Source organism: Portunus trituberculatus, chromosome 45 (assembly GCF_017591435.1).
Source record: "Portunus trituberculatus isolate SZX2019 chromosome 45, ASM1759143v1, whole genome shotgun sequence".
Taxonomy (NCBI): domain Eukaryota; kingdom Metazoa; phylum Arthropoda; class Malacostraca; order Decapoda; family Portunidae; genus Portunus; species Portunus trituberculatus.
The window spans coordinates 9802480-9817479 of NC_059299.1; the positions used below are offsets into that span (position 1 = coordinate 9802480).

The 15000-nt window shown below is 40.6% G+C and overlaps 1 protein-coding gene across 10 annotated transcripts in view; it reads left to right on the plus strand.

Moving 5' to 3' along the window:
- The window catches only part of LOC123519336 (cyclin-dependent kinase 14-like), a 374184-nt gene that overhangs the window by 8198 nt on the left and 350986 nt on the right, over nucleotides 1-15000 (plus strand). For 2 of the 10 annotated variants that reach the window (XM_045280563.1, XM_045280580.1), the window contains exon 1: nucleotides 7584-7967. The exons of 2 other annotated variants lie outside the window; for them this stretch is intronic. In XM_045280563.1, the coding sequence (XP_045136498.1) occupies nucleotides 7910-7967 (58 nt within the window). In that variant the 5' untranslated portion in view covers nucleotides 7584-7909. Of the gene's footprint in view, nucleotides 1-7572; nucleotides 7968-15000 lie in introns of those variants that run through there. 6 more of the 10 variants (XM_045280562.1, XM_045280564.1, XM_045280566.1 and 3 more) reach the window with 6 other exon arrangements.

Here is a 15000-nt window from a genome sequence, read left to right on the forward strand (position 1 = left end):
TGCCCTCATTAATTATCTTTCCTCCTTCATTCCTCCCATCCACTACCCCCCTGTCAATCCCTCACCTGTCATTCACCTGTGGCTTCTATACCTCAGCTCTCGCATCCACAAACAATCAAATCAGTCACGCTTTCACTTCTCTCTAATTTCCATTCACGTGTCGCGTATAATTTGGCGAACAATTAATACGAACAATGGGGTGAAGGAGTGAGTGACGCTGCTGTTCCTGGCGAGGGGAGCCTGTGGTAATGAGTGTGGAGTGGTGAGTCATGAGGAAAAAATGAGTAGGTAATGAGTGGGGTGTGAGTCAAGCGGTCTGTTTAGCAGTACGTAACGAGGTGCGTGGAGTGTGTAGGTGTGAAGGAGGGAAGGAGAAGGATGGGCAGGTAGAAAGGTGATGGATGGCATAAAGGAACATTAAGGAAGATTAAAGGAGAAACAAGCGTCATCAGTCCTTGTAGTTTTTGTTTATTTTCTTCTAATGTAAGACGGGAATAGGTATAGGACAATGCAAAAATATTAAAAGGTGTATTGAAAGTGCCACTCAATTATTACCGTACAGTATTTGAGAAGCGTCTTGAAATCTCTCTCGTGAAGCTGTTCAGTTCTAAGGTAGTAGGAAACACAGAAGCAGATAGAGAGTTCCAGGGTGTGCCAGTAAAAGGAATGAACGATTGAGAATACTGGATAACTCTTGCTTAGGGAGACGAGGATTACTACTAAACGTACACTTGAAGGAAATAAGACATCATAAAGAGAAGGTGAAGGAGAATGAGAAAAAGGACGAGAAATAAGAGACAAAATGGAAATTAAGAGTAAAAAAAAAAAATCATGAGGATGAGGAGAAAATCAGAGAAGAGGAAGGAGATGAGGAGGAGGAAATAGTAGAATAGAAAAAAAGAAAACGGAAAAGTGGGAAGGATGAAAAAAAATGAACAGCGAAATGGAGATGAATGAAAATATAAGAGAAAAAAATTTGAAGTAATGAAGATACAAGAAAGAAAAGGGAAGGTGAGAAGAGTAAAGCAGGAAGGAAAGAGGAGGAAGAAGAGTAAAGCTGGGGAAGTAGAAAGGATAGGAAATGAAAAGAGAAAGTTACTGACAATAAAAGGAGATAAAGGAGGAAGTGAGGCGTAATAAAAGTAAGCAAGAAAAAAGAGAAACTAAGAGGAAAAAGAGGCGTAAAGGAAGGAGAAGGTGAAAGGAGGAAGAAAAATACGAGGAAAGATTGCGTGATAGAGAAAAAAAAGGAAGTGCAAAGGAATAAGGATAAATGGAAGAGGAAATGAGACAATAAAAAAAGGCAAAAGGACGGAAAAGTATGAGAGAGAAAGAATAAAAGAGAGAAGAAAAGTGATGGAACAAAAATGGGGAAATTAAAAAGATAAGAAATAGAAGAAGAAAATGAAGTGAAGGAAAAGAAGAAGAGGAACGCAAGATGAAAGGAGGAATAAAGAGAAAAAAAAATGGAAGAGAAAAGAAAAATATAGACGAAGAAAAAGAAAAAAAAGTAGAATGAAATAAAGAAAGAAACAAAAGTAAGAAGAAAAGGAAAGAGTGAGAGAAAAATGAGATAGGAGAAAAGAGAAACTGCACGAAGGAGAGGGTAAGGAGAAAAGAGGAGAATGGATGAGATAAAAGGAATGAAGAAATATTGCATGAAGGAGATCAAATGATAGGATGGAGAAAATACGAGAGAATGAGAACATGCAGAATAAATTTAAAAGAGGGCTTAAAGAGGGAAGATTGAATGAAAAGAAGAGGAGAAAAGAAGAGAAAGAAGGAGATAGAAACACGAAAGGAAAGACTGAATAAAAGAAATATGAAAGGAAAGAGCGAAAGTAAACAAGACAAAGAGGAAAGAAAGAGGAAAAAAGTTAAATGAATAGAGGAAAAAGGAGAAAGAAGTAGACAGAATAACGAAAAGAAAGACAGAATGAAAGAAATAAAAAAGGAGAGAACGAAAGTAAAGAAGACAAATAAAGATGTAGAAGAAGAAAGAAAGAGGAAAATATTAAACGAAAAGAAAAAGAAGAAAAAAAGAAAAAAAAATTGAAAGAAACGAAGAGATAGAAAAAGAAGAAAAGAAGATGAAAAAATTAAAAAGAAGAAAAAAAACAAAGAAGTAGATAGACTAACAAAAGGAAGATAGCAAGAAAGAAACGAGGAGGGAGAGAACAAGAGTAAACAAGAGAAATAAAGTAAGATGTTAAAGAGGAGAGAAGAAGGAGGGTTAGAATGAAAAGAGGAGAGGAGATGCGTAGGGGGAGGGAAGAAAGATTGCATGAGGGAGATGAGGAGGAGGAGAATGTGATTAAGGCGGAGGTGTGTGCAAGGAAGGGCGTATTTCTCACGTGTATAAATCAAGATTCTGAGGTGAGGCAGAGAAGGAAAATGTGAGAAAGAATAGAAGCAAAGAGAGAGAGAGAGAGAGAGAGAGAGAGAGAGAGAGAGAGAGAGAGAGAGAGATAAAGTAACAAATATACTCATGGTTTATTTATTTTATTTATTCATCTAGAACAAAATGAGGGTAAGAAAAATGGAAATGAGGAAGAAGAAGAATAACAACAGGGGATGAAGTAGGAAATATGAGAGGGGGATTTTCAGAGAGGATGATGGTATGGAGAGAAGGAGGAGGAGGAGGAGGAGGAGGAGGAGGAGGAGGAGGAGGAGGAGAAAATGAAGAATAATAGGAGTGGAAAACAAAGAAGGAAATATGAAAGTGAAAGACTGAAAAGTGAAAAGGGAAAAGAGGAGGAGGAGGAGGAGGAGAAGAAGAAGAAGAAGAAGAAGAAGAAGAGTGGGAGGAAAGAAGAATAAGAGAGGCGAACATGAAAAATAGATAATGGAAAAATTGTGAAAACATGGAGACGAGGAGACGAATGGAGTGGAGGAGGAAATAGGAGAATAAATGAGAAATGAAATGAAAAAAAATAGATAAGGTAAAATTTTTCAATGCATGAAGGACAGAAAGACGACGACATGGAGGAGGAGAAGGAGGAGGAAGAGGAAGAGGAGGAGCAGGAGGAGAAGGAAGAGAGGAAAAGACGAATAGAAGTAGAGATAAACGAACACAACAGCGTGGATAAACAAATACAGAGAGAGGAAAAGAAAAAAGAAAAGAAAACGAGAGAACGAAAAGACAAGGAAAAGACTCACTACCAAATACTCACCCCACAACAAAAAGAGAGAAAAAAAAGTACAAAAAATAACAACTTTTCCCACATTTTTGTTACTTTTTAACTTATTTTTCTAACTTTCCAACCAGTTTTGCTTTTGTTTTTCGTTGCCAACAAGAATGTTTACATCAAATATGTGAGCGACGCGTGTACCTGGCAGGTGTGCGGGAGACGGGGAGACAGGGAGAGGGAAGGGAGGAGAGGGGGAACGGTTTGGGAAAGGGGAGTGAGAGATTGGAGAGAGAGAGAGAGAGGGGAGAGGAAGGGGAAGCAGCTGTTTGTGAGGCTTGTGGAAAGGGAAAGGACGAGACATGAGGGAAGGGGAAGAGAGAGAGGAGGTGAGTGGATGTCAGGTGGTGGTGGTGGTGGTGGTGGTGAGGGAAGCGTGGCTGGGTCTGTTTTTTATGTCCGTCTTGCCAAGGCTGCCTGTCATTGTTTTAGACTGTTGCTTTCTTTCCTCCGGGTTGTCATCTTACCCTATATGGCACGGCACCAAGAGGAGGAAGAGGAGAAGGTGGGGGAGGAGGAGAAGGAGGAGGAAAGGGGTTGAAGGGGCGACGTTCATGTCAGTACAAGTGGTAGAAGAATTTTTATCGTTTCATTTTTTTTTTCTTCGTTCAATTAAGCTTGTTTATTTTGGGAAGCTTCATTAAGTTTTCTCTATACAATTCCTCTATCGTGTTTGCGTTTTTGCATATAGTGATTGTAGTTCTTCGTAAAAATGTATCAACTCCTCCCTGTTTCTCTTGTATTTTACCTTGCATATATCATTCCTCTACTTATCTTCCTCACTTTACCTTTATCTCTCTTGTTAATCACACCTATCAACACACATCGCCTTCCTGTTTTTCTTATCTCATTTCTATTTATCTTCCTCACTACCTTTATCTCTTGTTTATCACACCTCTGCTCTCACATCGCCCACTTATCCTCCTTATCACACTTCTAAGCACATTATTCTTTTATTCTTTTATTAATTACCGACACATAATTTCTGTATCTATCTTATCACGTCTTGTATTTTCCTTCCTTTACCGTCACATCATTACCGTATCTATCTTATCACATTTCCACATACCTCATACTTTATCGTCCTTTACTATAGTTACCGGCGCATCATCGTATCTTTTCCTTTTATCACACTTCCACACACATCATTCTCGTGCTTACCTTCCTTGTTAGTTATTGACGTATCATTGTATCTTCATTATCACATTCTTGTATTTTCTCTCCCCCTATTACATTTACCGCCACATCGTTCTACCTTATCACACTTCCACACACATCAATTCTTACCTTCCTTATTATATTTCCCAGCACATCATCGTATCTCATCACACTTCACCCTACACATCACATTCTCGGTCTTGATCACCCGGACGTCATTTCTTCTGACACTGATTACTTGCCACCTTACGACATCAAGTGCCTGACGTGCCTTGGTAAGCTGCACAGAATTGGCAGAGCGGTGGCGATGCGTTGTAGCGAATACCCGGCGTGAACTCAGTAATTGCATCTCCCTCCTGCTGGCACACACTCGCCGGGGTACGTGTGTGTGTGTGTGTGTGTGTGTGTGTGTGTGTGTGTGTGTGTGTGTGTGTGTGTGTGAGGGGGATGAAAAGTTAAGTCATATACCATGTTGTCTTCTATTGTTTAGCCTTTTCTTCCATTTTTAAAGTCTTTAATCTATTAATCTTTATAAAACTCGCTTGGAAGACGTTTGTGTGTGTGTGTTGGGACGGGTGTGTGTGTGTGTGTGTGTGTGTGTGTGTGTGTGTGTGTGTGTGTGTGTGTGTGTGTTGGAGCGGGCGTTTCTGTGGGGGAGGTTTGGTTAAAAAGTTAAGTAATGTACCGTGTTCAGTTCTATTTTATATCGTTTTCTTCCACTCATAACCCTTCACTGGGTCATTAGGGGACTTTTAAAGAAGATTAGACTATTTTATGGATGAGAATGATTGGTGGAGATAAGTGGATGTGTTTCCTACAGCCACTGTTACGTATTGTCTTGATGGCTTCTTGCAACTTTCTTATTTTCTTATGCTCTTATCTGTTAATCCTTAGAACAATAATTTAAGGAGACGTGTGTGTGTGTGTGTGTGTGTGTGTGTGTGTGTGTGTGTGTGTGTGTGTCAAAAGTCAAGTAATATAATCCTGTTCACTTCCTTTGTTTAGCATCTTCCTCCAGTCTCCAATCGTCTAATCTGTTAATCCTTACGAAACTCGGCAGCTGAAAAACTGTAAGCAGATCAGAGGACTTGAATCGGAGAGGAGGAAGCACCAGACACAATGGAATTAAATGCTGCAAACGGATTTCTCGATTTCTGATCTCGCTGGCTCTTGTCTTTGGAAGCTCTGGGTATCATAAAAGACTGGCAGGAGGTGCACAGTTGAGGAAACTTAACATGGATAAGAAATGCACGAAAAAAATGGAAAAAAATCGTGAATTATTTCGATAGCATAGAAAAGGGATCATCCTCAGGTAAAGAAAATGTGTGTGTGTGTGTGTGTGTGTGTGTGTGTGTGTGTGTGTGTGTGTGTGTGTGTGTGTGTGTGTGTGGTGAACGGAACGGCCCAAAACCAAAAAATACCACCTTTCTTCCGCCACACTTCACCACACGCGGCTGCCCCATGTCCACCAGCCACCGCGGGAACAATCACTAGTGGTATTGTCTCGAACTCACATTAATACATTTTTTTCCCACTTTTTTGGGCGACGAATGTTTTTTATTATTTTTTCAGAGTCGAGGGATTAGCCGTGAACACAAAGATATAGCAAGAAAAGTGAAGAAATCCTCATCTTAGTTTGACCTTCAGAAAGAGAGAGAGAGAGAGAGAGAGAGAGAGAGAGAGAGAGAGAGAGAGAGAGAGATGTAAGCTTGTATGAAGTGTCTTGAAGTGCTTTTTTAATGTTTGGCTCTTTATTTATTTATTTTCTCTGTATATAAGAGAAACTTTCGTTAAGGACAATAAATAATAATAATAATAATAATAATAATAATAATAATAAAAAGAAGAAGAAGAAGGCCCATTGAGGTGCCAGTCCCCAAACGAAAGATTTAAAAACATTCCAATTTTACTACATCCACAAATTCCTATAGTAATGACATTATATGAGTGTACCTTCACTTACCCTGACCTTGCTGCGCCTTTGACGGTCTTGCCTTTCACTTCACTGTTCCCTACATCATCTGACTGAGCCGCCTTATGCCCCACCTCCTGTGCCTCCTTCTGCAGACTTGTCACGTGCTGCAGGCCTCGTGTGTGTGAGCTGAGTTGGGACATTTGTAAAGGGACGTGTGCTAAGGTTGCTTTGCTTTAGAACTAAGAATCGTAGTGTTCGTGATGAGTGACAGGTGAAGTAATCGTGAAATAATGGGTTTATATACTGGGAAAATTTAGAAACCACTTCATTACTATAACTTTTAATTGGCAGTTTTCATGTCGCAGTTTTGTGATGTGTTTTTGAGTTTGTTCTTAGTGGAAAGTGAATTAATGGGCCTCTATATACAGGTAAACTTTAAAAAGGTAATTTTACATATCACTGTGAGAACTTTGTAAGAACAGTTGTACGTAGAAGTTTAAGAAAGGCAAGTTTAAATGACAGTGAAGAAACTTTGCAAGACGACTGTAGATATTATAGAACTTAAGAAAGACAATGTTGCATAATTCTTTGAAAACAATAGAAAGGCAGCTTTAAGTATTACTATAGACAAAGTGAAGAAACTTTGCAAGACGACTGTAGATATTATAGAACTTAAGAAAGACAATGTTGCATAATTCTTTGAAAACAATAGAAAGGCAGCTTTAAGTATTACTATAGACAAATTGACGTAGAACTAAACCTTACCTAGTACCGTGGAAACTTAACATAGTGAAGAAAGTTTGCAAGAACAACTTTGAATAATACTGTAAAAATAGAAGTGAAGAAATTTTATAACGACAAACTTAGATAAGACTAGAAATGTAAGAAGGATAAGTTTACAGTTACAGAATCGTGAAGAAATAGTACAACACAAGTTTAAGAAAGTTTGTATAAAAGTGAAGAAACTTTACAAACATAGATAAAGCTAGAAATTTAAGGATAAGGTTGTTAGCTACAAGTTCGTGAAGAAACTTTATGAGAACAATTTTTAATTGTAATGTAGAAGTTTGAGAAAATTTGTATAGAAGTGAAGAAACTCAATAAGGACAAACTTAGATAGAACTATATAAATTTAAAGATAATATTATATACAGAATCGTGAAGAAAATTTACAAAGAATTTTAAATAGTACTGTAGAAGTTCAAGAAAGTTCAAATAAGTGAAGAAATTTTGTTAGAACAAAAGTAAATAAAACTGTATTTAAGAATAAGTTTGTTACATACAAAATTGTGAAAAAAAAAAAACAAATAGTACAGTAGAAGATTAATAAAGCTTTATTAGAAGTGAACAACGAGAACAAACCTAGATAAGACAGAAATTCAAAAGGATAAGGTTACAAAATCGTGAAAGGACTTAAGACAACAACTTAACAAATAAAGCAAAGACAGAATATCACCAGAACAGAACACCTGAACGTAAACCGTGTGATAGCAAACCAGACTGAGAAATTGGAATCTATGAGACAGAGAAGCGATCGGCGTGTGGCTTCCCCCTCTATTCATATCCCTGGCCGTGTCTCCCTGTCCTCGTGTGTGCCTGTGTGTGCCCTCTAAACTCCTGTCACGCCCTTGGATAAAGGATCAGAGGGATGCAGGCGACAGGAGGGGCTTGCTGTGTCAGCTGGCCTCAACTGACGCACCGCCAAGGTATGCTGACTTTCCTTATTATTATTACCCTGACTGACTTCCCTGTTCTGTGCTGAGAGGTTTGTTGTGACACGCTGATTTGCTCGTATTCTCAAACATTTCTGTGCTCCGCCTCCACTATTTCAAAAGGCTTTATTTAGAATGACTTGAGTTTTAAGGTGCTTTTACGATTCTAGAGGCAGATTAACAAGATTTATGCATTATCAACTGGAGAAACACTCTTAAAAACCCTGTTAATTATCTCAGTGGCCTTGGAAAACGGTCGTGGTGAGAGAGCAAAGCGTTCCTGAATACTGACCATATATTTCGAAACACTTCTGCCTCGCACCTCCACTACTTCCAGAAGGCTGTAGTTGAAGTTACATGGGTTTTTAAGAGTATTTTCATGGTTTTAGTGACAAGTTAGCTAGATTTCTGCATTGTTAAAAGAAGAAACAGTGTTGAGAACCCTGTCAGTCATCTCTGTGGCCTTTGAAAATAGCCATGGTGAGAAAGCAGAGTGTTTTTGAATACTGATTATATTGTATGATATGGCCTGTGTTGTGTTGATGTTGATGTTGATGTTGTTATAGTGACTCATTATTAACACCCTTACACTTACTTTTCTGCTCTATGCTGACAGTGTGTTGTGTGGTGTTGATGATGGTGTTGTGGTGTATTTTTCATCTCTTTTGAGTGTGGTGATGGTGGTGTTTGCTTGCGGGTGAGGGTTCAGTAGTTCTTGGCCTTGATATTTGCTTAGTTTATTGAAATAGTTTATATACTTACTCTATTTACTTGATCTGTTCCTTTTAGCGCTCATTGCCTTAGTTTAATTTCGTGAATCAGTGAGAACATCAGCGTGAGTTGTGTTGCGTATATCGGGAGTACGTTTCCAGTGTGTTCCAAGTGTGTTTGTAGTGTGCTTCCAGTGTGTTGTAGTGTGCTTCCAGTGTGTTTCCAGCGTGTTTGTTGTGTGTTTGTAGTGTGTTTGTAGTGTGTTTCTAGTGTGTTTGTAGTGTGCTTTCAGTGTGTTTGTAGTGTGTTTCCAGTGTGTTTACAGTGTGTTTCCTGTGTGTTTGTAGCGTTTACAGTTTTTCCAATGTGCTTCTAGTGTTTACAGTGTTTTCAGTGTGATTCCAGTGTGTTTGTAGTGCAGTGTGTTTCTAGTGTGTTTCCAGTGTGTTTCCAGTGTTTCCAGTGTGTTTCTTGTGTGTTTGTAGTGTGTTTCTTATGTGTTTGTAGTGTGTGTTTCTAGTGTGTTTCCTGTGTGTTTGTAGAGTAGTGTGTTTGTAATGTGTTTCCAGTGATTGCAGTGTTTCCAGTGTGTTTCCTGTGTTTTTGTAGTGTGTAGTGTGTTTCTTGTTAGTTTGTAGTGTGTTCCCAGTGTGTTTCTAGTGTATTTCCAGTGTTTCCAGTATGTTTCCTGTGTTTTTGTAGTGTGTAGTGTGTTTCTTGTGAGTCTAGTATGTTCCCAGTGTGTTTCCTGTGTTTTTGTAATGTGTAGTGTGTTTCTTGTGAGTTTGTAGTATGTTCCTAGTGTGTTTCTAGCGTATTTCCAGTGTTTCCAGTATGTTTCCTGTGTTTTTGTAGTGTGTAGTGTGTTTCTTGTGAGTCTAGTATGTTCCCAGTGTGTTTCCTGTGTGTTTGTAATGTGTAGTGTGTTTCCAGTGTTTTTGTAGTGTGTTCCCAGTGTGTTTCTAGCGTATTTCCAGTGTTTCCAGTGTGTTTCCTGTGTTTTTGTAGTGTGTAGTGTGTTTCCTGTGAGTCTAGTATGTTCCCAGTGTGTTTCCTGTGTGTTTGTAATGTGTAGTGTGTTTCCTGTGTTTTTGTAGTGTGTTTCCAGCTTTCGCAGTGTTTTCAGGGGGCACCGGCGCTTCATTATCGGCATCGGCTCCTTGCTAACTATCGGCTGTGTTATCGGCAGGAATATTGACGCCGCTAAACTCGAAGAAACTTGTGTATTCTCCCTCCCATTCTGCTCCTTCCTTCGTGCAATCTTTCCTCTCTCCCGCTATCTTATTTTTCTTTTTATTCTTTCTCTCTTGTCGTGGTTTTTTTTTTCTCTTCTTATTTTTTCCTAAGAGTCGTTTTATTTTGTGTTTTTCTTTATTCTAATTTTGCTTTTCTAAATTTTTTTTGTATATGTGCATTTTTTTTTTTTTTTTTTGTCTTAGTTTGTCTTTTTTTTCTTGGTTGCTTTATTGTTTTATCTTTCTTCCTTGCTTTCCTTTCTTTTAGTTTTCTTGCATGTTTTTCTTTTTGTTTTCTTACTTAGTTTTTATTATTTAGTTTTCTTTCAGACCTTTCCATCTTTTTATCTTTCTTATTTATTTTCTTTGATTTTCTTCCTTTTTCTATCATACTTAGTTTCCTCTCGTTATGTCTCCTTTATTTAGCTTCCTTTAGAGTTCATATACCTTTTTCTTAAACTTTCCTTCCATTCTTATAATTTCCCTGCGTTTCGTTTCTTCTTTCCATTTCATATTTTCCATGGTGGCATAGAACGTGTGCTTCCTGCCTCTGCCTGGCCCTTTAACGGACCTGTGCTTCACTTCTCCTCGGGCGCTGCTGGCCTTCCTTCTCCAAAACACTTGACTTCCTCTTCCCTCGCTTCCCTCTCCTCCTCATCGTCCTCTCCTTCTCCTCCGGTCACGCGCCTCTTCGCCTTCTGGAGATCCGCGCCCCCTGACTCGGTAAATTCCAGGAAATAACGCAGGTCAGATTCCTTGGTGATTTTCCTTAAACGTTCCTCCGTGACTTGCAAGGACGGTATTCTGAAACAGCTTCCTCCTGCAGCCTCCACTACAGTCAAAAGGCTCTAGTTGAAGTAGCACGGGTTTTTAAGGATGATTTTACGGTTCCAGTGATAGATTTATAAGATTTCTTTATTATTAACTGCCGAAACATATTTGAGAATCTGGCTAACTGGTTTTTAAGGATGTTTTTTTTACGTTTCCAATGATAGATTTATAAGATTTCATTACTATTAACTGACGAAACGCTTTTGAGAATCTGGCTTATTTTTTTTGTAGCCTCAGAAAATAATTATGTTAAAAGCACAACGTTTCAGAATATAGGCTCTTTTTTTTTGAGACACTGGCGTTTTAGATTTACTACTTTCAAAAGGCTGTGATTGAAGTAGCACGGGTTTTTAAGGATGCTTTTACGATTCCAGTGATAGATTAACAAGATTCCTACGTTATTGATAAGAAAAATACTCTAGAGAACCAGGCTAATCGTCTCTGTGGCCTTTGAAAATAGTCGTGATGAGAGAACACAGCCTTTCTGAACACGATACTTAATACTGATGATGGTGGTAGCGGTGGTGGTAGTGGTGGTGGTGGTTTTGGTGGCTCTGCAGGTATCGTTGTCCCCCGGGGTGGCAGATGCGTTCCCCTGGAGGAGGCATCTTTATTCTAACCGGCCTTTAAACTTCTGAATCTCTCCTTTCTCCGTGGCGAGTGCTTGCTTCGGTCAGCGTTTTGTCTGTCTTTACATTGGTAGGGGAGAGGAGGCGGGAGGGTAGGTTGGGAGAGTATGGGAGGGGATGGCATAGGACTGTCTTTCACTATCTTCCATTCTCCTTCTTTCTTTTCTTCTTCTTTTCCTCTTTCCCTTCTCTTTCCTCCTCTTCATCCCTTTAATTTTCTTTACGCTTCATTTCCTGTCCTTGTGTTTTCCCTTTTTTTTCCTTCTTTTTCTTTCTTCCTTCCCCCCTGCTCCTTGTCTTTTCCTTCTCTTTTCTCTCTTTCCTCCTCATCTTGCACCTTTCCTCCTCTTGTGTTTTCCTTCTCTTTCTCCTCTTCTTCATTCCCTTTGCTCTTCTCCTTGGCCTCTACTTATGTCTCTTTTCTACCTCATTCTCTCATTCTCTCCATGTTACCTCCTCGCACTTCTCTCAAAAGGACCTTAATTAAACCAAGACAACCTCAGTGAAGTCACAGTAGAACCTTAGTTGAACCTCAGAATCTCATTAGAACCACATTAGAAACCTGCATAACATAACTTTCAATATCCATCTAGTTCTCCCTTGCTTAATAATCGTGCATGTCATTTCTACCTATTCTCATTTACTCCAATCATTATTAGTTTTTCTCCCTTTCCTTTGCCATCCTGTGCTGCAGAAACAGGTGGCATTTCCCCACGCCAGGGTTCGAATCCCGGTCACGCGAGTATTTGAGGGTAGAATGCCGCTATCCAGTGTCTGATGGCTTAATTAGAGAGAGAATGTGTGTGCGAGGTGTGTGTGTGTGCAGACTAGGTGGTTTTGGCAAAGGCTAGGGTATTTTTGGTAATCTATAGTGTTTTGTTGTATTTTAGGGTGTTTTGGGGATGTTCTAGGGTGTTTTTTTGTATATTTGTTGTGTTTTTGGTGCGATCTAGGGTATTTTTAATGTAGATTAGGGAATTTTTTAAAACTTTTTGTGTTGTGTTCCTCATTACTTCTCCGCCACATATTCTCTCTCTCTCTCTCTCTCTCTCTCTCTCTCTCTCTCTCTCTCTCTCTCTCTCTCTGTGTGTGTGTGTGTGTGTGTGTGTGTGTGTGTGTGTGTGTGTGTGTGTGTGTGTGTGTGTGTGTGTGTGTGTGTAGTGGACGGGGACCGTTAAAGTGGTAGTGGTGGTGGTGGTGGTGATGGTGGTGGTGGTAATTTCAGTTAAAATAGCTTGTAGTTTTTGTAGTTTCTCTATTACTAGTTGTTTGCTTTAATAGTAGTAGTAGTAGTAGTAGTAGTAGTAGTAGTAGTAGTAGCTAATGACAACAGCAGTAACAGTAAAAGCAGTAGAATAGAATAAGCACATTACCTCTATCACCATTACTTCATAACAAACACCTACCGGGCCAGCAAACCCCACCACACGTATTAGTTCAGAGTGGCGGCCTGTGAAATAGTTGATGGGTGTAATTTTACTGCAAAATGTTCGACTGATTAGTGGCGAGAGAGTGTGAGATGGGAGCTGGCATAGGAGAGGCAGGGTAGGGGAGAGAGGAGAGCTGTGTGATGCTGAGTGTGTGTGTGTGTGTGTGTGTGTGTGTGTGTGTGTGTGTGTGTGTTTGAGTTTGGTTTCAGTTGTTTTTTTATGGTGGTTGTGGTAGTTGTGGTGATGTTACTACTACTACTACTACTACTACTACTACTACTACTACTACTACTACTACTACTACTACTACTACTACTACTACTACCACAGCCTCGTTCACCGCCCTTTATTTAACCTATATAGAAATAAAAAAGGAGAAAAGAAGAAATCCATTAGAAGACACGATAAAGACCACTACCTCCTCCTCCTCCTCCTCCTCCTCCTCCTCCTCCTCCTCCTCCTCCTCCTCCTCCTCCTCCTTCTCCATCCTGTTTACCTGGCGGCTCGTCCTCTCAGGTGTGTCGGCTTGAGATGCTCTGAGTCACCACCACCACCACCACCACCACAACAACAACACCATCTTGGGGCGCGGATGGACACACGGCTGGTTGGTTACTTGGCTGGTGTGTGTGTGTGTGTGTGTGTGTGTGTGTGTGTGTGTGTGTGTGTGTGTGTGTGTGTGTTCCGGCCTCTCGCCAACACCTTGTTTTTTCGAGTGCTGGTGGTGGTGGTGGTGATGGTGGTGGTGGTGGTGGTGCAGTGTTTGCCTTGTTGTTGTTGTTGTTGTTGTTGTTGTTTGTGGTGGTAGTGGTGGTGGTGGTGGTGATGGGGGTGGCTGTTTTTTTTAGTAATGTTTCAGCCTTCTTTTTGATGATCTCGCTCTCTCTCTCTCTCTCTCTCTCTCTCTCTCTCTCTCTCTCTCTCTCTCTCTCTCTCTCTCTCTCTCTCTCTCTCTCTCAGGCCATCAGCGTCAGTGGTGTTGATGCTGTGTGCTGTGTGCCGTGCTGGTGTGGCGACAGGAATTGCGTGCCTCTGTGATGTCTGTGTAGCGCAAATGTTTGTCATGACACACACACACACACACACACACACACACACACACACACACACACACACACACACACAGAGAGAGAGAGAGAGAGAGAGAGAGAGAGAGAGAGAGAGAGAGAGAGAATGAACTTTGGTAAACGTAACAGGTGATAGTGGCTGTGATGTTCGTGGTGGTGATAGTGGTGGTGGTGGTGGTGGTGGTGGTGGCAGTAGTAGTGGAAGTATTTAACCAGTGATGATAGGTAGGAGGAGGAGGAGGAGGAGGAGGAGGAGGAGGAGGAGGAGGAGGAGGAGGAGGAGGAGGAGGAGGAAAGGAATGGAGGAGGGAGGGATGGAGGGTGCAGGAACGTGAGAGATGGAGAAAGCTGGCCAGGCAGGATGACGCCGAGAGAGAGAGAGAGAGAGAGAGAGAGAGAGAGAGAGAGAGAGAGAGAGAGAGGAGGGGTAAGAGTGTGAGTGTGGCAGACTGAAGGGGCGTTGGGGTGACAGGAGGTCGCGTTGTGTGAGTGAGAGGGGAGTGAGAGGGAGAGGGCGGGAGAGGCGACCCGGGAAGAGCCAACAAAGAGGCTCCTGTGTGGCTATTAATCAAGGAGCAGCCTGACTGACGCTCCTGTGCCCGCCTCCGCTACTGTGCTGTGTCCTATACTGCGTCAGGGAAGGTACTGGAGGTTTTCAGAGGCACAATTATGATTCTGGCTATACTTTAACCTCTTCAATACTGGGATCCATTTTTTACCAAGATTTTTGGGTGTGATTAGACGATTTTACTTGCATTATGAAGGGTCTACGGAGGACGAAAGGTTAATTAATGGTCAGTCTTTGCCAATCTAATTCCCACATAAGTTTCTGAAGGTGTATAAAATATCTAAATAGAAACCAGAATGAATATGAAAACGAGTCTTGGTACTGAAGGGGTTAAGGTATTTGTCTGACTGATGTTCCTGTGCCCGCCTCCGCTACTCTGCTGGGTTCTGTGGATGGTACTGGAGATTTAACCCATTCAGTACTGGGACTCATTTTTACCTTGAGATTTGTGTACGATTTGACTATTTTATTGACATTAGGAAGGGTCTATTGAGGTCAGAAGAGGAATGGTCACAGTCTTCACTATTTTAATCCCCCACATAAGTTTCAGAAGTTG